This window comes from Pristiophorus japonicus, chromosome 9 (genome assembly GCF_044704955.1).
Source record: "Pristiophorus japonicus isolate sPriJap1 chromosome 9, sPriJap1.hap1, whole genome shotgun sequence".
Lineage (NCBI taxonomy): Eukaryota > Metazoa > Chordata > Chondrichthyes > Pristiophoridae > Pristiophorus > Pristiophorus japonicus.
In genome coordinates, this window is record NC_091985.1 from 78,512,492 (window position 1) to 78,537,470 (window position 24,979).

Below are 24,979 nucleotides of genomic sequence, written 5' to 3' on the forward strand. Positions count from 1 at the left end.
TTCTATAGATATGTGAAGAGAAAAAGATTAGTGAAGACAAACAGAAGTCCCTTGCAGTCAGAATCAGGTGAATTTATAAATGGGGAACAAAGAAATGGCAGACCAATTGAACAAATACTTTGGTTCTGTCTTCACGAAGGAAGACACAAATAACCCTCCGGAAATACTGGGGACCGAGCGTCTAGCGAGAAGGAGGAACTGAAGGAAATCCTTATTAGTCAGGAAATTGTGTTAGGCAAATTGATGGGATTGAAGGCCGATAAATCCCCAGGGTCAGATAGTCTGCATCCCAGAGTACTTAAGGAAGTGGTCCTAGAAATAGTGAATGCATTGATGATCATTTTCCAACAGTCTGTCAACTCTGGATCAGTTTCTATGGACTGGAGGGTAGCTAATGTAACACCACTTTTTAAAAAAGGAGGAAGAGAGAAAACAGAATTATAGACTGGTTAGCCTGACATCGGTAGTGGGGAAAATGTTGGAATCAATTATTAAAGATGAAATAGCAGTGCATTTGGAAAGCAGTGACAGGATCGGTCCAAGTCAGTATGGATTTACGAAAGGGAAATCATGCTCGACACATCATCTAGAATTTTGTGAGGATGTAACTGGTAGAATGGACAAGGCAGAACCAGTGGATGTGGTGTATTTGTACTTTCAAAAGGCTTTTGACAAGGTCCCACACAAAAGATTGGTGTGCAAAATTAAAGCACATGGTATAGAAACATAGAAAATAGGTGCAGGAGTCGGCCATTCAGCCCTTCGAGCCTGCACCACCATTTAATAAGATCATGGCGGATCATTCACCTCAGTACCCCTTTCCCGCTTTCTCTCCATACCCCTTGTTCCCTTTAGCCGTAAGGGCCATATCTAACTCCCTCTTGAATATATCCAATGAACTGGCATCAACAACTCTCTGCGGAAGAGAATTCCAGAGGATAACAACTCTGAGTGAAGAAGTTTCCCCTCATCTCGGTCCTAAATGGCTTACCCCTTATCCTTGGACTGTGACTCCTGGTTCCCAACATCGGGAACATTCTTCCTGCATCTAACCTGTCCAGTCCCGTCAGATTTTTATATGTTTCTATGAGATCCCCTCTCATCCTTCTAAACTCCAGTGAATACGGGCCCAGTCTATCCGGTCTCTCCTCATGCGTCAGTTCAGCTATCCCGGGAATCAGTCTGGTGAACCTCTATGCACTCCCTCAATATAGCAAAAACGTCCTTCCTCAGATTAGGAGACCAAGGCTCTGTACAGCTGCAGCAAGACCTCTCTGCTTCTATACTCAAATCCCCTAGGGGGTAATGTATTGACATGGATAGAGAACTGGTTGGCAGACAGGAAGCAGAGAGTTGGGATAAATGGGTCCTTTTGTCCTTTTCAGAATGGCAAGCAGTGACTGGTGGGGTGTCGCAGGGCTCTGTACTGGGACCCCAGCTATTTACAATATGCATTAACGATTTAGATGAAGGAGTTGAGTGTAATATCTCCAAGTTTGCAGATGACACTAAGCTGGGTGGCGGTGTGAGCTGTGAGGAGGATGCAAAGAGGCTGCAGGGTGACTTGGACAGGTTAGGTGAGGGAACAAATGCATGGCAGATGCAGTATAATGTGGATAAATGTGAGGTTATCCACTTTGGTGGCAAAAACAGGAAGGCAGATTATCTGAATGGCGACAGATCAGGAAAAGGGGAGGTGCAACGAGACCTGGGTGTCATGGTACATCAGTCATTGAAAGTTGGCATGCAGGTACAGCAAGCGGTGAAGGCGGCAAATGCTATGTTGGCCTTCATAGCTAGGGGATTTGAGTATAGGAGCAGAGAGGTCTTACTGCAGTTGTACAGGGCCTTGGTGAGGCCTCACCTGGAATATTGAGTTCAGTTTTGATCTCGTAATCTGAGGAAGGACGTTCTTGCTATTGAGGGAGTGCAGCGAAGGTTCACCAGACTGATTCCCGGGATGGCAGGACTGACATATAAGGAGAGACTGGATCGACTGGGCCTGTATTCACTGGAGTTTAGAAGAATGAGAGGGTATCTCATGGAAACATAAAATTCTGATGGGACTGGACAGGTTAGATGCAGGAAGAATGTTCCCAATGTTGGGGAAGTCCAGAACCAGGGGTCACAGTCTAAGGATAAGGGGGTAAGCCATTTTAGGACCGAGATGAGGAGAAACTTCTTCACTCAGAGAGTTGTTAACCTATGGAATTCCCTACCGCAGAGAGTTGTTGATGCCAGTTCATTGGATATATTCAAGAGGGAGTTAGATATGGCCCTTACGGCTAAAGGGATCAAGGGGTACGGAGAGAAAGTGGGAAAGGGGTACTGAGGTGAATGATCAGCCATGATCTTATTGAATAGTGGTGCAGGCTCGAATGGCCGACTCCTGCACCTATTTTCTATGTTTCGAAGTGGAATCAGTGGATGTAGTGTATTTGGATTTCCAGAAGGCATTCGATAAGGTGCCACATAAAAGTTTACTGCACAAGATAAGAGCTCATGGGGTTAGGGGTAATATTAACATGGATAGAGAATTGGCTAACTTATCAGAAAACAGAGAATCAGGATAAATGGGTAATTTTCAGTTTGGCATCCAGTAACTAGTGGGGTGCCGCAGGAGCCTCAACTATTTACAATCTATATTAATGACTTGGATGAAGGGACCGAGTGTTATGTAGCCAAGTTTGCTGATAAGAGAGATGGGTGGGAAGGCAAGTTCTGAGGAGGACACAACATATCTGCAAAGAAATATAGACAGGCTAAATGAGTGGGCAAACATTTGGCAGATGGAGTGTGTGGGAAATGTGAGGTTATCCACTTCAGCAAAAAAAAAAATAGAAAAGCAAATTATAATTTAAATTGAGAAAATTTGCAAAGTGCAGAGGGACCTGGGTGTCCTTGTACATGAAACACAAAAAGTTAGTATGCAGGTACAGCAAGTAATCAGGAAGGCAAATGGAATATTGGCCTTTATTGCAAGGGGGATAGAGTATAAAAGCAGAGAAGTCCTGCTACAACTGTATGGGGTATTGGTGAGGCCACACCTAGAGTACTGAGTGCAGTTTTGGTCTCCGTATTTAAGGAAGGATATACTTGCACCGGAGACTATTCAGAAGAGGTTCACTAGGTTGACTCTGGAGATGAGGGGGTTGACTTATGAAGATAGGTTGAGTAGGTTGGGCCTATACACATTGGAGTTCAGAAGAATGAGGGGTGATCTTATCGAAACATAAGATAATGTGGGGGCTCGACAAGGTGGATGCAGAGAGGATATTTGCATTCATAGAGGAAACTAAAACTAAGGGACATAGTCTCAAAATATGTGGCCACCCATTTAAAATCGGAGATGAGGAGAAATTTCTTCTTTCAGAGGGTTGTAAATCTATGGAATTTTCTGCCCCTGAGAGCTGTGGAGGCTGGGTCATTGCAGAGATGGACACATTTTTGTGCGATAAGGGAATGGGGAGCAGGCAGGGAAGTGGAGTTGAGTACATGATCAGATCAGCCATGATCTTATTAAATGGTGGAACAGGCACGAGCGGCCAGGTGGCCTACTCCTGCTCCTATTTTTTAAGTTCTTATGTAGGTACAACAAGTAATTAGGAAGGCAAATGGAATGTTAGAAACATGCATAGAAAATAGGTGCAGGAGTAGGCCATTCGGCCCTTTGAGCCTGCACCACCATTCAATAAGATCATGGCTGATCATTCCTTCAGTACCCCTTTCCTGCTTTCTCTCCATACCCCTTGATCCCTTTAGCCGTAAGGGCCATATCTAACTCCCTCTTGAATATATCCAATGAATTGGCATCAACAACTCTCTGCGGCAGAGAATTCCACAGGCTAACAACTCTGAGTGAAGAAGTTTCTCCTCATCTCAGTCCTAAATGGCTTGCCCCTTATCCTTAGACTGTGTCTCTGGTTCTGGACTTCCCCAACATCAGGAACATTCTTCCTGCATCTAACCTGTCCAGTCCCGTCAGTATTTTATATGTTTCTATGAGATCCCTTCATTCTTCTAAATTCCAGTGAATACAAGCCCAGTCGATTCAGTCTCACATCATATGTCAGTCCTGCCATCCCAGGAATCAGTCTGGTGAACCTTTGCTGCACTCCCTCAATAACAAGAACATCCTTCCTCAGATTAGGAGACCAAAACTGAACTCAATATTCCAGATGAGGCCTCACCAAGGCCCTGTACAACTGCAGTAAGACCTCTCTGCTCCTATACTCAAATCCCCTAGCTATGAAGGCCAACATAGCATTTGCCTTCTTCACCGCCTGCTGTACCTGCATGCCAACTTTCAATGACTGATGTACCATGACACCCAGGTCTCGTTGCCTTTTCCTAATCTGCCGCCATTCAGATAATATTCTGCCTTCATGTTTTTGCCACCCAAGTGGATAACCTCACATTTATCCACATTATACTGCATCTGCCATGCATTTGCTCACTCATCTAACCTGTCCAATTCACCCTGCAGCCTCTTAACATCCTCCTTGCAGTTCACACCGCCACCCAGCTTAGTGTCATATGCAAACTTGGAGATGTTGGCCTTTATTGCAAGGGGGATGGAGTAGAAAAGTCGGGAAGTCCTGCTGCAACTGTACAGGGTGTTGGTGAGACTGCACCTGGAGGTACTGTGTACAGTTTTGGTCTCCTTAAGAAGGAATATACTTGCATTGGAAGCAGTTCAGAGAAGGTTCACTAGGTTGATTCCCAAGATGAAAGGGTTGTCTTATGAAGAAACGTAGGCCTACACTCATTGGAGTTTAGAAGAATGAGAGGTGATCTTATTGAAACATAATATTCTGAGGGGGCTTGACAGGGTAGATGCAGAGAGGATTTTTCCCCACTTTGGGGGAATCTAGAACTGGAGGGCATAGTTTCAGAATAAGGGGATGCCTATTTAAAACTGAAATGAGGAAGAATTTCTTCTCTCACGAGGGCCGTGAATCTTTAGAGTTCTCTACCAGAGAGCTGTGGTGGCTGTGTCATTGAATATTTTTAAGGTAGAGATAGACAGATTTTTGAACGATGGGGGAGTCAAGGGTTATGGGGAGCAGGCAGGGAAGTGGAGTTGAGGCCAAGATCAAATCAGCCATGATCTAATTGAATGGCGTAGCAGGCTCGAGGGGCCAAATGGCCTACTCCTGCTCCTATTTCTTACATTCTTATACTTTTGCTGAGTTCTGTACATACAGAACTCAAGTATGAATGGGGATTCCCTTACGTTGATTGGTTGGGTCGGCCCACGTGATCCCAGGGGCGCGTATGAAGCGCTCAAGTCCCTGGGATACGTGGGTCTCTACGCAGGCCTTCGCGTAGAGTCCCAGGACCACAAGTCTGCGTACATCTGGAACCACCAGGTACATTCATAGAAATGTTTCAGGTCAGAGGCATCTGCCCGCAGGAAGCATTCGACCGCAATTTCTGGACGATTAGTTTTGTTTAGCACAACCTGCCCAAGAAGCATTACATAAAGAAAACGTATTGTCCAGTCAATGTTTTTTTATTACAAAAGGGGTTGATTAATTGCAGCTGTGGTAATGTATAAATATATACATACACACACACATACAAGTCAAATCACGCTATTAACATATAGAAGACTGTTCCCTCCAAAGACCAAGTCATGTGCTCCAGGTTTTAGTGGATCTAATATCTATTTTACCTTTCTCCAAATGCTTCTTCTGGCATGCAGACCCCACCAAATCTGACCGTGACACATCCATTTTTCGATCGAGACGCCAGATTCGAACAGTATTATCATCAGAACAAGTGGCAATCTAAAGGAGGAGACAGAGAAATGGAATTATTGAACTCCAAAACCACAACTGCAAACAGGAGAGAGAAAAAAAACTACATGCGTGTGCCCGAGAGACTTACCGTAAATAAACTATCTTCATGTAGTTATACATTTTATCTTTTAGAATGTAAACCCTTTCCAGCCTTTGATGGATATTTTTTTTGTTTACTAAAATAAGCCCATTGCTGATGAAGCAAAATTCTAGAATGGTCACCCAAGATAATTGCATTTCTTTGAAGACCAGATTAAAGATGCATCTGCACGCCCAGCTACCTCCAAACACGATTCAATTACACTTAGGAGTTTAATAGCGCACATTAAGATTCTTATTTTGGAGTGGTAAGGATTAGTTGATCACAGTGACAATAGCAGCACATCTTCAGTGAAATTTAGCAGAATCACTTAGCTTTTCTAGACCACCCTCTATTGACTCAAATGTGAGCTGACCAACTCACTAGTCTGTGTTGTAAAGTCAAACAACAAACATGGCCAGTCTGAAGTTATTTATTTCAAAAATAATTTGTTACACACTTAACAGAAACAAAAAAGGTTTAACTTTTCCAAAATGAATTGAATAAATATTAGTGTTGGTGATTTGACTTAAAATGGTAGCTTCAAGTAAGCAGAATTTCCACTATTTTTCCTTGGGCAAGTTCCTAAGCAGCACAGCCGATTAACCAGTTATCCTTTTTACAATTTGGCCAGTGTCAGACTTCACTCGACAACAGAGAAGAAAAGTTGATTTGGTGCCAAATTGACAGTGAAACACCTTTAAACACTGACTGGAACAGATCACAAGCGTGCACACACTGACCTTTGTGAAATCTGAAAGGCACCAGGACACAGAGGTCACCTCTTGGGAGTGCCCCCGGAGCACTGTTGTAGGATGATGAGGATCAGAGACCTGAAATAACGAGGTATTGGAAATTAATTGATTTGCATTAAAGCTGGATAATTCAACAAGCCAAACATCATCTGCTGCAGTGTAGCATCATGTTCAGCTTGATTTGTTCTCATTGATGCAATTATAAATCCCATACTGTATTCAGATGAAAGAAAGCCACAGGTGGGACACGTTCCAATGATAGTGCTGCAGCTCAGACTCAAATTATTATTGTGAAGTTGTCATAAGCATGCAGTCACTGTGACTAAATGGTACGGCATTACAACCCTTTGACACTGTCTCGATCAGAATGCTGCCAAATATGCTCCAGAGCAGATTGGGATCATGAGGCAATTCTTGACACATAAGCGTAACCCAAGTTTTAGTGATAAGATGGAAGGATATAGCAATTCTTAGCTCAAATATCCCTAATTTTATAAGAATAGGCTCATTTGGTCAGGTTTTCCTAATGCAAGTTCACCCACTTTCAGCAGATGGTGAAAAGATATGAATAACAAGGGGCCTGGAAACTGTCCTACTTATCAAAGGAGAATACAGGGCAGTTTGGAGCAGATCTCTTGTGGAGAAAAGGTTTCCTGCTCACCCAATTTACTCGAACTGCACAATCTACTGGATGCAGCTGTGACAAGTTCATCATTTGCAATATCTCCTCTTTCCCCTCCTCCTTTTCTGAAGGTGGTGAATTCATGCTGTGGTGTAGTTCAAAAGACAGCCCCATGAAACCTTCATTGTGATGCAAAATTGTGACATTAACCGGTTTAATTATGGAAGGCAGCATAATCAAGTTCAATCCTATTCTGATCTAACGTACATGCAATACCTTTCCAGTAGAAGTCACTGGCTAGCAAACAAGAGCAGCAACCTTGGCTGATTTTTCTACCTCCCCAACCTAGATGCTGAGGCCAGCTGCAGCACTCCACCGCTGCCCCAGCTAGGATCAGCTAACGCAGCACAGAGAAAGGATCAAACCACAGTGCCTCCTGGTTTGTGTGGCTCAGTTTCTCACACCTCAATGCACACATTCACTGAGCTATCAGAGGACATCTGAAGGTGCTGGCTAAATGGACTCCTGCTCATTTCAACGTGGAGTCACATTTAGGCCCAAGTTTCGGGTGGAGTTGCTCCAGTTTTCTTGGAGCAACTAGTTTAGTTTGGAGTATCTTAGAAATTGCAATTCTCGGCACTTAGTTTGCTCCAGTTCTAGTGAGTTAGTTTAGGTTTGTTTTAGTTCAGGTATTTTTTTCCCAAAAAGTGGGGTGTGTCCAGCCACTTTTTTGCAAGTTTCGGCAGCGAAAACTTACTTCAAACTAACAGAATGGAGTAAGTGTCCACTTTTGTAAGTTCTGTAAAACCGTACCTAGAATTAAGTTTAGTGCAGGCACAGCCAGAGACAGTGGGGGGGGCAGGGGGGGTGCGGAAGCATCAAACACAAAGGACACGTCAACATCATAACGGGGGTGGGGAGTGGAAGAGAAGGGAATTTAGAGGATTTTCCAAAGCACTAAACACCTTCACAACAACATTAAAGAAGCAAAGTACATTTTAAGCACAAAACAAAGCAGTATATTTAAAGCACCAAGCACTAAACGAAGCACAAAAAGTAATAAGCAATTAATTAATAAAAAATAGAAGGAACTCTGCACCGAAAGCACCAAGACCAAAGTAATAAGCAACCAATCAATAATAAAAAGTAGAAGTCCTAGCTTCATGTGAAGGGAAGGTGTTTCTGTCAGCCTCGCTCCGTGTCTCTATCTGTCAGTCTCTCTCTCTCTCTCTCTGTCAGTGAGGGGTGGAGAAGAGAGAGAGAGGCTGGACAGAGGCTGAATAAATGATTACTGTAATGTGCAATTCTGAAAACCTTCAATCTGAATGACATTTCCCAACATCTGGCCTTAAAAGTAGAGGTCAGTCCAAGGACACCATGTTGCAGCTTGGGTCTGCCTGCCTGCACTTTGAGATATAATTCAAAGACAGACTGCTCTCTCTTCCAGCCCCCCGATCATTCTTAACCCCGGAACCTCACTCCTCCAGCTCCCCAGTTGGTATAGGCACCCCTGCTCTCTCCTCCGGTCCTCCGATCATTTCGAGTACCCCCCAACCCATGCTCCTCCATCCCTTCCCATGCTTCTCCCCCACCGATCACCTCCCCGGTCCTCACACCATTCAAAGACTGGGGGTGGGGGGGGTGGGGGGGGGGGCGGAGGACGGAACGCCCTGCTGAGCCATTGCTTGCACGCTCCAACGCGCATGCGCAACGCTGCTGGCACTCAGAAGAACGCTGATCCCTAGCCCTGCCCCCCTGCTGGCTGCGATCAACTTGCTCCGCCCCAGGGAGACTCCGCTGCGCTACACCACGCTCCAGGACGACCGGAGAATTCCCCGGTAAGATTTCGGCACACTTATTTTCTTCAGACAGGTTATGTAAATCACGGACGTGCGCCGTTTTCAGCAGCATCGGAAACTTGGGCCCATTGTCCCAGACTGAAATTAATTGTACACTTTCACAGTCGAGGGAAGATTGTTGAAGACGAAAACATTTAAAGGATTTAAAAGACTCACTCTCCTGGTGAAATAGGCAACTTTGAGCTGGAGAAAATCATTACAAATGAGCCAACTCCATAAATCTCATGTTTCCCTTTCTCAGTCTTTTGAAGAAACAACCACAGGAAGATTCCTAACCTCCTGCAACACTTCTGCAGGCTTTCAATTTCCTGATGAGTTACCATCCATTTCAGCACTAACGCAGATGTGACAATTAATAGATTGGCTGTCACACTGAACTCCAACATGAAAAATCTACCAGGAAGAAATATGCAGTTTTACAGTGCAAGAGTGCTGGACACAAGATTAATTTAGTGAGTCACTGGAGCAACTTACGCAAAGACCCTGAACTTTAACCTCGGCTATACTAAAAGTACTAATAGATCCTGAACTGAATGCAACCCATCCCAGGCTTATGCAGAAGAATAATGGGTCTAGTCACATGCAATAACGTAATAATCCACCCAATTCATAGCCCCTCTTCCAGAATGTTCTGAGACAAGATTCCTGGTCGATGCAGTTAGCTAATCTGATTACTGCTAAAGTGGCAGCAAGGACACTATGATGCATCTCAGCAACCCGAGGCTTGGGAGGGGGAGAGAGCAGGCAAACGACAAGTTTCCCATACTTCATTATGATTCAGTAGTTTCTACTGGAAATGAGAGTGTCTGCATTGGGTGATGACAGGACCAAGCTTGAATATGACGACCCCGCTTTCCTCCCCCTTCCCTGCAATTGGACAAATAACTTGCTGACAAGCATCACGCATAAAGAATGAGCATTTAGGTATGGTAGGAGGAGGTCCCATCAAACCATGTAGCAGTGTGAACCGGCACATTCAGGAAAGCAGAAAGTTGAAGAGGCAGAAGTGTACTTTTTTTTTTTAAATTGCAAGAAACTGATATCTTGTGGCTTATATTAACTCAATGCAATTTATTTGGTTTCAGTGCATCTGTACCACGGTCGAGAAGGGGGAAGGCAAGAGGAGAAGCTTTTTAATGTGACATTGGATTGTAATAACAACTGTGTCTGCTCAGCCTGGAGTGCTTTTCAATGCATATTGTATGGCATTAACAGGCATTTTGGCTGAGTGCACCTGCTTTTACTTCTAACTGCACAGCAATCACTCACCTTCCAGATGTAGGCATTATGGTCAGTGGACCCACTGAGGAGGAACTGATCGTCCAGACTAAGACTGGCCTTAACATAAAAGGTGGAGTTCTGGTGACCACTGAAGGTTGCCACTATGAGAGAGAGAGAAAAGCAATCAGTAAAAGGAGGTCGAAGAAATGCCATGAATTAAAATCTGACCTGGGCTTGGTGCAACTTAGCATCAGATTTTAGGCCTTAAAATGTTGGAAATTTTTAAAAACGTGCAGAATAGATCAAGAATGATAATGCTACTTATTTCTTTACTTATATTCCCCATTAGGTCACATTCTCCATCAGTGGCATAAAGTCTCTAACTGTTGTCTTGACTGTGATTCGGAACTTGGTAAATGGAGTAAGTCATGTTCGGACTAAACGAAGAGGTCAATGCAAGTGAAGTCAAAAATCAGACATTCGAAGAATGTACAGTGCATTATAAGCTCATTGATCTGTGCCCATATTTCCTCACACAGATATGTTCTAATCTCATGCAGTGCAGTCAAGGCAAATTAAGCTTTTCACAGGGAATGTGGCACACAAAATAGAATTCCTTCACACTGGGGAGGATCTTGCAAACTTTAATGTAGTCAGCTAGACCTGGAACAAATCTCCAGCTCATTCCCTCAGCCAGTAATACAATGGATTATAGGGAGACTTCAGGAAAGGCAGGTTTAAAAACAAAACTGCCTGTAGACTTTGCCTCTAGGTCCATCACCTCAGTTATCACTTTGGAAAATTGTTTCTCCTGCCGATAAGGCAGGTGAATGTAAAAGATCACGTTCCAAAGAGCAGAGGAGATCAACTTTTATCCCTCAACCAACAATACAAACAGATTATCTGGTGATTTACAGTGGTACAACATCAGCCTCTCAGCTTGGCACAACGGGAAAAAAACAGAAATTAGCAGAGGTTCACCTCAAACTGTCAGAGTGTGTCTCGATTGTGATGGTGGTTCTGTATCATTTTATTCAGTCACTGATAGTGTAACTCTGCTACATAAATATGCTGTGGCATTTAAAGAGCCTGTCTATGCTGCCTGCCTCATGGGCTCAATGGCAAATAACGCACTGGTTTTGGAATCTCCACTGTAGAATACACAAGAAAAATTGCAACTTAGAATGGTCGGAATATGTGGGACCTTGCTGTATGTAAATTTGCTGTCACATTTCCCAATATTACAACAGTGACTACATTTCAAAAAGTACTTAATTGGCTGTAAAGCAACTTGGGAAGTCCTGAGGTCATGAAAGGCGCTATAAATATATGCAAGTTCTTTTGTGTTCACCTTACAATTGTTGTCTTGGTGTGCAGCAGTTTCACTTTGCATCAATGCAAGAATTGTAGTGCAAACCCCAAGTTATTGCCCAAAGTTCTGATTGCAGTAAAGTATATAAATGTAAGTCTTTTTTTCTTTTTAGAGTAAGCCTTGCTGAAGGAAAGTCTCAACACACCTTTACTCCAGTTAGTCTGGACATGGACTCTAAATTTACATTACAAATTCTTAATGTTGCACCAATGCTAGTTGTAGTGTAAATGCAGCTTATGCATTATTCTGAGTTAAGTTATTCATCAGAATCTTTAAGCAAGGCCTACCGTGGGTTGTGAACATCATAAAATCATAATGACATCTTCATAGCATCTTTCACATCAAAAGGTCTCAAAACATTTTATACATTCAATTACTTTTAAAAGAATAGGCAAGTTGGAAAATTAAAGGATGCAGATATAGATTTCATAGAAAAGATAATCTAGTTCAGATTTTAAAATGTGCTTGATGATTGAAAAAGGAAATAGAAAAATGAACATACATTATGGCCAGTAAATTGCTCTTTCCCCTCCCGCTCCCCCTCACAAGTCTAACAGATAGTCTGTCCCTTACTTACCTGGTACAGTTTTCAGGCCAGTCACATTAAACATGTAAATGTTATCATCAGTGCAGTTTGCAAAAAGATTGGAGCCTTTTGAGTCCAAGACAAGACTGGAGTATCCTACAAAATGAAAAAATTGAAATTCCCAAATTATTTTAGGATACTGCTTAAAAATTGAATTTATATGCAACCAAAAACTAACTGTACGACAACTGAATCAACTAATGCTTCCCTATAATGCAAGGGCCTAGCTCAAGTATTCTAAACAAATCTGTTAGGCCTTAGAAAACAATATTTAAGGTCCTCTATATTTTTACATGCAGACCAGGACATAACAGTTTTAAATATTCAGTGTCTCAAAACATTAAGTACTTAATTATTTTACTTTTGTAGTACTTGCTTGCTCCCTGCCACTGCTATTTAAGTGATGACACCTGGTCAGAGTAGGTCATACACCATTTCCTCTGCTCCTTCAGGGGAATAATGATGCTTTCAATGGCAGATTCCTCACCACAGATCAGTAAATCGTCACCTGTCTCCCAAAGCTGCACTGCACAGTAAAAGAATATGTACCTAGCTTCCGTGCGCTGGTTCCTGGATACGGGAAGGACTGCACTGGCACAGGATCTTGGTGATGAATGGTGTAGTTCTTCCTCAAATCCCACACCTTGATGACACTGGAAAATAAATAGAACCCATTTTTACAGATATGAGTTATTGAATAAATGATCTAAATAAATGTCAGCCTCATCCAAGTCAAAAAGGTGTGGGTTCAAGTCCCACTCCAGAAACTTGAGCACATAATCGAGGCTGAGTACTGAGGGAGTGCTGCAATGTTGGAGGTGCTGTATTTCAAATGTGATATTAAACCAAGGTCCTCACCGATCCCATGGCATTATTTTAAGAGCAAGGGAGTTCTCCCAGTGTCCTGCCCAACACTTATCCCTCAAACAACATCATCAAAACAGATGACCGAGTCTCCCCATCCCACACCAACCATTCTTTTGATCAACACCTGCACACATAGCTGAGCACATCTCCACATACCCTACACCAACCATTACTTAGGTGGTCCGTGTGCCCCCACACCCCCCCAGAATAGTTTGTGACTGGAAACCACCCTCGTCACCTCTCTCCACACTCCCACGGAGCATCATTTAGTTGATTTGAGCCAATCTCTCAAAAATCCTTTTAACCACCCTACTTCTGATCCTTTTCTCTCCCCTTCCTCTCTCTGCCACTCCCTGCTTCCACTCTTCATTTTCCCCTACCCTCTAACCCTATTTGACCTGAAATCTCAGTTTATTCTCTACAACCCGTGTGTACCACAAGAGATCGACCAGTATATTAAAAATAATTAGTGTAACAAGGCCATTTCTCTCCTCAGGATTTTAATTGTAACCCACATCCTTCAGCAAAGCTTTGGTATTCATTTTGAATCATAATGGTGAATGAAGATTGAAGCAGTAGTTTAAAATACAGCCAGCAGAACAAAAATTTGAAAAGTCTGAGCGAGAGGAAATCAAGGAAAACAAAAAGAAAGAAAAAGGAGCAGAGACAGATCATGATTGATTAAATTATCAAAAAGCTAGAAGAAATTTATTTTATTTAAAAAAAAAGATAAATTGGGGTCAGGCAGAATGAGAATGGCCCAGTGTAACTAAGCAATTGTTATCTTCACTCATGTGGCAACGCAGCTCCCATTCCAAGTTGCACTTACCCATCCACTGCCCCCGCAGAGATCAAAGTGTTCTCATCTCGAAAAAGCACCACCGTTACACTCTGCTGAAAATCCTGCGAAGAATAAAAGACAACTCAGCACATGCAATGATCCTGACCATTATGATCAAGCAGCTGCGGAAGCCCAGCCACTGAAAGAGCAGATCAGAACACTGAACTACTGTGAAAAACAGTCATACCACAGAGGGAGCAAGTCCGCGTGCAGCCGGCCGTCGTTTCTTCTGTTTCGGAGGAGTCTGCTTGGCCTGCGTGTTGTGAGCACCAGTAATTTGCTTCACTTGTCTGTAAAATCCATCTAAACAGAAGCAAGTCTATGAATAATGTTCAAACTTAGCACATTGTCTCCTTCCCCCCAACCCCAGAGGAACTCATTTGCCCAGATGACTACTCTTCACGCCCAAATCTAGATAGTGAGAATCGGCAGTGAGAAAGGAGACCTGCCCTTATATACCTGTCTCTTGCAAGTGCACCCCTGGTGGTAAGGTATGCTGGTGGTTACAGGTCATATCTTATTACAGTCATGTATAGCATGTTAGGATACAGTTATATATATATATATAATAATGTAAGATACATGACAGATATATTCCAAAGTTTATCAAGTTACACATCCAAGATAGGAGAAAAAACTTGCCACAAAAAGCTGTTGAAAAATGACTCAATTTGTTACAACGTGCGCAACATATGAAATAGAGGGGCACGAAAGGAAGAACCTGCACCCGGGCCTCACTGGGAACATCTGCACCCGGGCCTCACTGGGAACATCTGCACCCGGGCCTCACTGGTTTAAAAGAGAAGTATTTAGGTCATAGAATCGTACAGCACAGAAAGAAACCTTTTGGCCCTTCGTGCCTGTGCCGACTGTTTGAAAGAGCTACTCAATTAGGCCCAGTCCCCTGCTCTTTACCCATAGCCCTACAAGTGTTTCCTTACTTAAGGTGAGCCCCTGTTTCACCACTTCACCTGTAGAATTGTTTCTACAAAGAAGAAATGAAAAATAAACTATATACAATATTTTGGAACCAAAAAACAGATCACATGAACTTAAGTTATGTAGCGTTCACAGAGTAAATTGCAATTCTCTGATGGACGACAGTGATTTCATGACATTTTGTATTTTTTGTTAAAAGGTGTTGAGAAGTGTTCTTTCCAGAGAAGTCATATTACTGCAATGCAGCACATGAATTGGCCGATCTAGTTTACAAATGAAGAATTCAAGTTTTGTGTGTGAATTTTACAAGCAAGAGAACAAAGATCTCTCAGCCAATATCAGCATCAACCACTTCCAATCTGTGAACAACAAAGCCAGGTGCAGACAAGCTCCTTCTGCTCGATTTTCAACTTCAAAAAGCAGACCCCTCCTGCATCAATAATTTTTCAGTTTCTCATACCAGCAATCCATGTGGTTTTGAGGGAGCTTTGTGCTTAAATTAGAAACTTTTTCTGCCACACTCACTGCAAACAGAGTCCAGACTGAACTAATTTCAAATAAAAACCCTGACAGTCAGCAAAAAGGAGTCCAAGATGCAACTATCACGTGTTTGGAAAATCATTTACAGCGCTTTGTTGAAATGGTTACCCTAAAAATTAATAATTGGAAGACTAGAAGGAACTGAATCTAGTCAACAGTAATTGCGACAGGAACCCCTCTCTATTTAATTGCACTGCTCGATTTTCAAGAAGGGCCTCAATTTCTCCTACATTCCCGATCTGGATTGGTAGGTACTAGAAACCTAGTGAACCTTCTCTAAATTGGTAGTGTCAGTGATGGGGGGGGCGGGGGTGTCATTTTTCTGGAAAGAAGCTGGACTGCTTTTGAAGTGAACACGAGTCTATCAGCAACTAACATGGAGTAACTAGTGCCCACACTCAAATTCCAACCTTACTTGCAATAGATCATGGAGAGGTCTCCATAGGGGAGGGGGAATAAAGTATTAATGCCTCAGTTTCTCATGTGTATCTCTCAGGGGCTGATTACATTCTTTCAATGGTAGGGGCTTGGGGGAAACATCAACTGCAAAATGATGCAACTGACAGGGAGATTCAAGAGTAAGGGAAGAAATGAAGATAGGGCTAAACAAAAAAAAAAAAACACTTTTCTGATTCGGAAGGTGTGCTATGACCCCAAAACAGTTCACTGAACATTTTGGACACTTTACAAATTGTGTTCACATTTAAGGAATCCATACCTTTCTTACTGCAGCGAGTGTCCCAGACCATTATATTGCCATCTCTTCCACCAGTGCAAAATACAGCTTTTTTTTAAAAAAGGGAGAAGGGGATAAAATTAAAATTGTTTTTTTCCCCTTTATAATTAAAGCTCTACAAATTATACAATTAGATGTGGTACCTTTTTCCTGCTTTCCAAATGCCACAGACTTAAGGCTGCACTGGTGGCCTTTAAACGTGCCAAGGAGCTCACTCACTTTCACATCCCAGAGTTTTGCAGTCTGATCTCCTGAAGCTGTAACCTTCAAAAACATACAAAAAACACAAATGTTAAACAGCACACACTTGCCTGTTAAAGGAATGTACAAGGAAAAAAAAAAATGAGTACTTACTAATTTGGGCTCTCCAGGAACCCATGCTAGGTCAAACACTGCATTGTTGTGAGCCAGCCATGCTGAAAATAGAAAAATCTAATTTAGAGATGAGACCAGGTTAGAAAACAGTGTTGTCACTGGGATCTCAGTACAACAAGACTTGTGGGCAAATACAATGCCCACTTAAACTGCAAAAAACATGCAATACATTATAGATATTGTCATTCCAAAATTAGGTTAAGTCCAGAGCATTTTTAGCTACAAATTAGGGTGAAGTACCGGTGGTTACAGGTGTAAGAACATAATAGGCCTGTCCCCGCCATTTACCGTATATACTCACGTATCCTACGATCTCACGTATCATGCGACCCCTAAATTTTCGTCCCCAAAACATGATTTTATCATATATCTTATGTATCATGCGAGTCACTTTTTTGAGATACCAGATGACACTAGGCTAGGCTTTCAAACAAGTTTAACAAGTACCCAACACGTAACAAGTACCCTAACACATAACAACGATCGAATACAGACCTTAACAACCGAATCATGAAACGACTCTTCCGCCGTAAACAACCGAATGAGAAACAGCTGTTTTGCTGTTTCTCATTACGATAATAAACAGTTACCGTATTTCGTTCCAAATCTCATCTAAGGTAGTAAACTATGACAAATATATTTTTACATTCTACCCTTAGCCACTATGGAGAAAAGATCTGCGAAGAAATATACTGCCAAATTTAAGCTGCAAGTTGTTGCCGAAGCGGAACAAAGCAACAACGTTAAAGCTGCAAAGCTGTTTGGTGTCGGAGAAAGCTGTGTCCGAAATTAAGAATCGTTTCTGTTTTCCTTTGGTAGTTAGCCTCTCAGCTGATTTGGAAAGCGTAAACATTACGTGTGTATCAGCAAGTAAAACAGCAGTTTTATCAAAATCATCTTTATTTGATATAGATATGTACTATTTGACTTACCGTAAATGGATACGGTCTGCTTAACAGCCCAACAGCCTAATCTTGGCCAGCACTTCACACCCGCAAATTTTGTATCTCGCGTATCATGCGACCCCCCAAATTTAGGTTACAATTTAGGTCTTCAAAAGTCGCATGATACGCGAGTATATACGGTAATAAGATCAAGGCTGATCTGATCATGGACTGAGCTCCACTTCCCTGCCCGCTGCCCAGAAACCTTTATTCCCTTATCACTCAAAAATCTGTCCATCTCTGCCTTAAATATATTCATTGACCCAGCCTCCACAGCTCTCTGGAGCAGATAATTCCATAGATTTATAACCTTAAGAAAAAACTCCTCCTCATCGCAGTTTTAAATGGGTGGCCCTTATTCTGAGACGATGTCCCCTATGAGGACATATCCTCTCTGTATCCACCTTGTCGAGCCCCCTCATTATCTTATATGTTTCGATAAGATCACCTCTCATTCTTCTGAACTCCAATGTGTATAGGTCCAACCCATCTTCATGAGTCAACCCTCTCATCTCCGGAATCAACCTAGTGAACCTTCTCTAAATTGGTAGTGTCAGTGATGGGGTGGGGGGGGTAATTCGAAGAGATGTTAAGAATTTTGCCAAGAACAGCTTCATATATGGGTGTGGGAGGGAGATTTCCACTGTTTGCTATTTATAGTGGTTCTAAATAATGCATTCAATATTTCACCATGAATAATAAACAACAGAAATCTCACCCTTAAAGCGCACTGGTATTATGTTAAACAGACCTCAGGATCACCATATGACATGACACAGACACTTTACATGAAACTGTAACGAAGATATCAGTTGGATAGTTTTCCACCTTAAAGTTGAAACTATTAAAATCTCCAGTGCTTGTTAGAGATTCTAATCCACTGGTGTTTCAATATGAATGAGGTTTGACATTCAGCTGTTTACTGTTCCTGAACCCAGCTGGGAGGACAATAGGAGAGAATTTCTGATCAATGCCTAAAGCAGGAAACATGTTGCAATGTAAGCATGGTAACACAGGACAAAGGAGATATTACACATGGGGGTTTGAAGCCTCTGTATCTTTGCTGGAGGCTAGTGGGCCATGCACCACTTCGGAGCACAGATGCACCCAATTTCACAGCTCAGATCACCAAATTAGTGCTATGGCGCTGAGTCAGTGCTCCAAGACTTGGCTAATTTGATGGACTAAATAAATTCCATTGAACTGGAAACAGAAGAAAAAGGCTGCAAATGGAAACTATATAAATGAATATTTTATTGCTTATAATGACCATGAATGAACACATTTTTGGATGCTAGACATTATGGTTTGTTGGTTTCATAAGAACATAAGAAATAGGCGCAGGAGTAGGCCATTTGGCCCCTCTAGCCTGCTCCGCCATTCAATATCATGGCTGATCTGATCTTGGCCTCAACTCCACTTTCTTGCCCGCTCCCCATAACCCTCGACTCCCCTATCGTTCAAAAATGTCTCTATCTCTACCTTAAATATATTCAATGACCCAGCCTCAACAGCTCTCTGGGGTAGAGAATGCCAAAGACTCACAACTCTCAGAAGAAATTCCTCCTCCTCAGTTTTAAATGGGCAACCCCTTATTCTGAAACTATGCCCCCTAATTCTAGATTCCCCCACGAGGGGAAACATCCTCTCTGCATCTACCCCATTCAGCCCCTCAGAATTTTATATGTTTCAGTAAGATCACCTCTTAGTTTTATAAACTCCAATGAGTACAGACCCAATCTGCTCAACCTTTCTTCATAAGACAACCCCTTCATCTCAGGAATTAACCGACTGAACCTTCTCTGAACTGCCCCAAAGCAAGTATATTAAACGAGACCAAAACTATACAGTACTCCAGGTGTGGTCTTACCAACACCCTGTACAGTTGTAGCAAGACTTCCCTACTTTTATACTCCATCCCCCTTGCAATAAAAGGCCAAGATTCCATTGGCCTTCCTGATCACTTACTGTACCTGCATACTAACTTTTTGTGTTTCATGTACATGTACAAGGATCCCCAGATCCCTTTGTAATGCAGCATTAAATAATAATTTGCTTTTTTATTCTTCCTACCATCCTCATAGGCAGTTCCTCGAAATCGAGGAAGACTTGCTTCCACTCTTTAAAAAAGTGAGTTCTCAGGTGACTGAACAGTCCAGTACGGGAATTAAAGTCTCTGTCACAGGTGGGACAGTTAGTGGTTGAAGGAAAGGGTGGGTGGGACTGGTTTGCCGCACGCTCCTTCTGCTGCCTGCGCTTGGTTTCACCCTCCCGGATGCACTTCCTCCACTTTGGGCAGTCTTTGGCCAGGAACTCCCAGGTATCGGTGGGGATGTTGCATTTTATCAAGGAAGCTTTGAGGGTGACCATGAAACATTTCCTCTGCCCACTTGGGCTCGCATGCCATGTTGGAGTTCCGAGTAGAGCGCTTACTTTGGGAGTCTTGCGTCAGGCATGCAAACAATGTGGCTGCCCAACGGAGCTGGTCAAGTGTGGTCAGTGCTTCGATGCTGGGGATGTTGGCCTGATCGAGGACACTAACGTTGGTGCGCCTGTCCTCCCAGGGGATTTGCAGGATCTTGCGGAGACATCGTTGGTGGCATTTATCCAGCGATTTGTCTTCCTACCAAAGCAAGTAGGAAGGACCTCACATTTTCCTACATGATAATCAATCTCACAAATTTTTGTACACTCATTTAACCTATCTATATCCCTTTGCAGATTCTGTGTGTCCTCTTCACAACTTGCTTTCCCACCTATCTGTTGTATCATCATTAAATTTGGCTACATTACACACGGTCCCCTTCATCCAAGTCATTAATATAGATTGTAAATAGTTGCGGCCCCAGCACTGATCTCTGTGGCACCCCATTAGTTAGTTTGCAAACCTGAAAATTACCTATTTATCCCGACTGTTTTCTGTTAGTTAGCCAATCCTTTATGCTAATATCCAAGCTTGAACTGTATAAAACAGTTGGAGTACTGTGTGCAGTTCTGGTCATCACATTACAAGAAAGATGTGACTGCACTGGAAAGGGTGTTGAGGAGATTTACTAGAATGTTGCTTGGACTGGAGAATTTTGGCTATGAGAAAAGATTGGAGATGCTGACTCTGATTTCTTTGGAACAGAGGAGGCTGAGGGGAGACCTGATTGAGGTGTATAAAATTATGAGGGGTCTGGATAGATTGGATAGAAGGACCTGTTTCCCTTGGCAGAGGGGTCAACAACCAGGGGGCATAGATTTAAAGTAATTGGAGAGCGGTTCAGATGAGATACGAGGGGAAAATTCTTCACCCAGAGTGTAATGGGGGTCTGTAACTCACTGCCTGAAAGAGTGGTTGAGGCAGAAACACTCAACATTTAAAAAATACTTGGATGTGCACTTAAAGTGCTGTAACCTACAGGGCTATGAACCAAGAGCTGGAAAGTAGGATTAGGCTGGATAGCTTTTGGTCGGCCGGTGCGGATACATGGGACGAAATGGCCTCCTTCTGTGCTGTAAATTGCTATGATTCTGAAATATATTACCCCTAACCCTGTGAGCTCTAATCTTGTAACCTTTTATGTGGCACCTTATCGAAAGCCTTCTGGAAATCCAAATACATCACATGGACTGGTTCCCCTTTATCCACCCTGCTCGTTACATTCTCAAAGATCTCTAGCAAATTTGTCAAACATGATTTCCCTTTCATAAAACCATGCTGACTCTGCTTGATTGAATCATGCTTTTCCAAATGTCCTGCTACTACTTCGTTAATAATGGACTCCAGCATTTTCCCAACGACAGATGTTAGGCTAACTGGTCTAGAGTTTCCTGCTTTCGGTCTCCCTTGAATAGGGGCATACATTTGCGGTTTTCCAATCCGCTGGCGTCTCCCCAGAATCCAGGGAATTTTGGTAGATTACAACCAATGTATCCACTATCTCTGCAGTCACTTCTTTTAAGATCCTAGGATGCAGGCCATCAGGGCCAGGGAACTTGTCCACCTTTAGTCCCATTAGTTTGCCGAGTACTTTTTTGCTAATGATAATGATTGTTTTAAGTTCCCTTTTCCCTATAGCCCCTTGATTAGCTATTATTATTGGGATGTTTTTAAGTGTCTTCTGCTGTGAAGACCAATACAAAATATTTGTTCAACGTCTCTGCCATTTTCTTGTTTCCCATTATTAATTCCCCAAACTCATCCTCTAAAGCTACTCTCTTCCTTTTTATATTACTGTAGAAGCTCCTACTGTCTGTTTTTATATTTCTCGCTAGTTTACTCTCCTACATTAGTTTACTCTCCTACTCTCCTAGGGTCACCACCAGTACTGTTAGCATAGGGTCACCACCAGTGATGTTAGATTGGGGTCAGCACCAGTAATATTAGAGTAGGGTCACTACCAGTCATGTTAGAGTTGGGTTACAACCAGTAATGTTAAAGCAGTGTCACCTCCAGTAATGTTCGATTGGGTCACGACCAGTTATGTTAGAGCAGGGTCACCACCAGTAATGTTAGAATAGTGCCACCTCCAGCAATGTCAGAGTAGGGTCACCACCAGTAACGTTCTCTTTTTTTTTTTTAAGTTGTCCTTTGCTGGTTTCTAAAACTTTCCCAATCCTCTGGGCTACCACTAATCTACACATCACTATATATCTTTGTTTTCAATTTGATACCATCCTTAACTTCCTTAGTTAGCCACAGATGGTTCATCCTTGTCAGAGTCTTTCTTTTTCACTGAACTGTATCTTTGCTGAAAGTTATGAAATATCTCCTTAAATTTCTGCCACTGCTTTTCTACCGTCTTACCTTTTAAACTATTTTCCCAGTCCACTTTAGTCAACTGTCTTCATACATAGAAACATAGAAAATAGGTTCAGGCGTAGGCCATTCAGCCCTTCTAGCCTGCACCGCCATTCAATGAGTTCATGGCTGAACATGCAACTTCAGTACCCCATTCCTGCTTTCTCGCCATACCCCTTGATCCCCCGAGTAGCAAGGACTTCATCTAACTCCCTTTTGAATATATTTAGTGAATTGGCCTCAACAACTTTCTGTGTTAGAGAATTCCACACGTTCACCACTCTCTGGGTGAAGAAGTTTCTCCTCATCTCAGTCCTAAATGGCTTACCCCTTATCCTTAGACTGTGACCCCTGGTTCTGGACTTCCCAAACATTGGGAACATTCTTCCTGCATCTAACCTGTCTCAACCCGTCAGAATTTTAAACGTTTCTATGAGGTCCCCTCTCATTCTTCTGAACTCCAGTGAATACAAGCCCAGTTGATCCAGTCTTTCTTGACAGGTCAGTCCCACCATCCCAGGAATCAGTCTGGTGAATCTTCGCTGCACTCCCTCAATAGCAAGAATGTCCTTCCTCAAGTTAGGAGACCAAAACTGTACACAATACTCCAGGTGTGGCCTCACCAAGGCCCTGTACAACTGTAGCAACACCTCCCTGCCCCTGTACTCAAATCCCCTCGCTATGAAGGCCAACATGCCATTTGCTTTCTTAACCGCCTGCTGTACCTGCATGCCAACCTTCAATGACTGATATACCATGACACCCAGGTCTCGTTGCACCTCCCTTTTTCCTAATCTGTCACCATTCAGATAACAGTCTGTGTCTCTGTTTTTACCACCAAAGTGGATAACCTCACATTTATCCACATTATACTTCATCTGCCATGCATTTGCCCACTCACCTAACCTATCCAAGTCACTCTGCAGCCTCAGAGCATCCTCCTCGCAGCTCACACTGCCACCCAACTTAGGGTGTCATCCGCAAATTTGGAGATACTACATTTAATCCCCTCGTCTAAATCATTAATGTACAATGTAAACAGCTGGAGCCCCAGCACAGAACCTTGCGGTACCCCACTAATCACTGCCTGCCATTCTGAAAAGTACCCATTTACTCCTACTCTTTGCTTCCTGTCTGACAACCAGTTCTCAATCCACGTCAGCACACTACCCCCAATCCCATGTGCTTTAACTTTGCACATTAATCTCTTGTGTGGGATCTTGTCGAAAGCCTTCTGAAAGTCCAAATAAACCACATCAACTGGTTCTCCTTTGTCCACTTTACTGGAAACATCCTCAAAAAATTCCAGAAGATTTGTCAAGCATGATTTCCCTTTCACAAATCCATGCTGACTTGGACCCATCATGTCACCTCTTTCCAAATGCGCTGCTATGACATCCTGAATAATTGATTCCATCATTTTACCCACTACTGAGGTCAGGCTGACCGGTCAATAATTTCCTGTTTTCTCTCTCCCTCCTTTTTTAAAAAAAGTGGGGTTACATTGGCTACCCTCCACTCCATAGGAACTGATCCAGAGTCAATGGAATGTTGGAAAATGACTGTCAATGCATCCGCTATTTCCAAGGCCACCTCCTTAAGTACTCTGGGATGCAGTCCATCAGGCCCTGGGGATTTATCGGCCTTCAATCCCATCAATTTCCCCAACACAATTTCCCGACTAATAAAGATTTCCCTCAGTTCCTCCTCCTTACTAGACCCTCTGACCCCTTTTATATCCGGAAGGTTGTTTGTGTCCTCCTTCATGAATACCGAACCAAAGTACTTGTTCAATTGGTCTGCCATTTCTTTGTTCCCAGTTATGACTTCCCCTGATTCTGACTGCAGGGGACCTACGTTTGTCTTTACTAACCTTTTTCTCTTTACATATCTATAGAAACTTTTTCAATTCGCCTTAATGTTCCCTGCAAGCTTCTTCTCGAACTCCATTTTCCCTGCCCTAATCAAACCCTTTGTCCTCCTCTGCTGAGTTCTAAATTTCTCCCAGTCCCCGGGTTCGCTGCTATTTCTGGCCAATTTGTATGCCACTTCCTTGGCTTTAATACTATCCCTGATTTCCCTTGATAGCCACGGTTGAGCCACCTTCCCTTTTTTATTTTTACGCCAGACAGGAATGTACAATTGTTGTAGTTCATCCATGCGGTCCCTAAATGTCTGCCATTGCCCATCCACAGTCAACCCCTTAAATATCATTCGCCAATCTATCCTAGCCAATTCACGCCTCATACCTTCAAAGTTAGCCTTCTTTAAGTTCTGGACCATGGTCTCTGAATTAACTGTTTCATTCTCCATCCTAATGCAGAATTCCACCATATTATGGTCACTCTTCCCCAAGGGAAGATTGCTAATTAATCCTCTCTCATTACACAACACCCAGTCTAAGATGGCCTCCCCCCTAGTTGGTTCCTCGACATATTGGTCAAGAAAACCATCCCTTATGCACTCCAGGAAATCCTCCTCCACCGTATTGCTTCCAGTTTGGTTAGCCCAATCTATGTGCATATTAAAGTCACCCATTATAACTGCTGCACCTTTATTGCATGCACCCCTAATTTCCTGTTTGATGCCCTCCCCAACATCACTACTACTGTTTGGAGGTCTGTACACAACTCCCACTAACATTTTTTGCCCT

General features: G+C 42.8%; 1 protein-coding gene and 1 long non-coding RNA gene across 4 annotated transcripts in view; one reads left to right on the forward strand and one right to left on the reverse strand.

Annotated features, from left to right (window-relative positions):
• The window catches only part of LOC139273114 (uncharacterized), a 28,490-nt gene extending 16,385 nt beyond the window's left edge, over positions 1 to 12,105 (forward strand). The window contains exons 4-5 of one of the 2 annotated variants that reach the window (XR_011595019.1): positions 5,708 to 5,893; positions 6,518 to 6,725. This is a non-coding gene — a long non-coding RNA (uncharacterized lncRNA). Of the gene's footprint in view, positions 1 to 5,707; positions 5,894 to 6,517; positions 6,726 to 10,204 lie in introns of those variants that run through there. The other variant, XR_011595020.1, reaches the window with a different exon arrangement.
• dtl (denticleless E3 ubiquitin protein ligase homolog (Drosophila)) overlaps positions 1 to 24,979 on the reverse strand; it is a 43,474-nt gene that overhangs the window by 10,423 nt on the left and 8,072 nt on the right. Inside the window, exons 4-13 of one of the 2 annotated variants that reach the window (XM_070889508.1) lie at positions 16,576 to 16,637; positions 16,365 to 16,485; positions 16,204 to 16,269; positions 14,194 to 14,309; positions 13,995 to 14,068; positions 12,848 to 12,951; positions 12,290 to 12,394; positions 10,389 to 10,501; positions 6,627 to 6,716; positions 5,678 to 5,792 (exon numbers count right to left, since the gene is read on the reverse strand). In XM_070889508.1, the coding sequence (XP_070745609.1) occupies positions 5,678 to 5,792; positions 6,627 to 6,716; positions 10,389 to 10,501; positions 12,290 to 12,394; positions 12,848 to 12,951; positions 13,995 to 14,068; positions 14,194 to 14,309; positions 16,204 to 16,269; positions 16,365 to 16,485; positions 16,576 to 16,637 (966 nt within the window). The remainder of the gene's footprint in view (positions 1 to 5,677; positions 5,793 to 6,626; positions 6,717 to 10,388; positions 10,502 to 12,289; positions 12,395 to 12,847; positions 12,952 to 13,994; positions 14,069 to 14,193; positions 14,310 to 16,203; positions 16,270 to 16,364; positions 16,486 to 16,575; positions 16,638 to 24,979) is intronic. The other variant, XM_070889509.1, reaches the window with a different exon arrangement.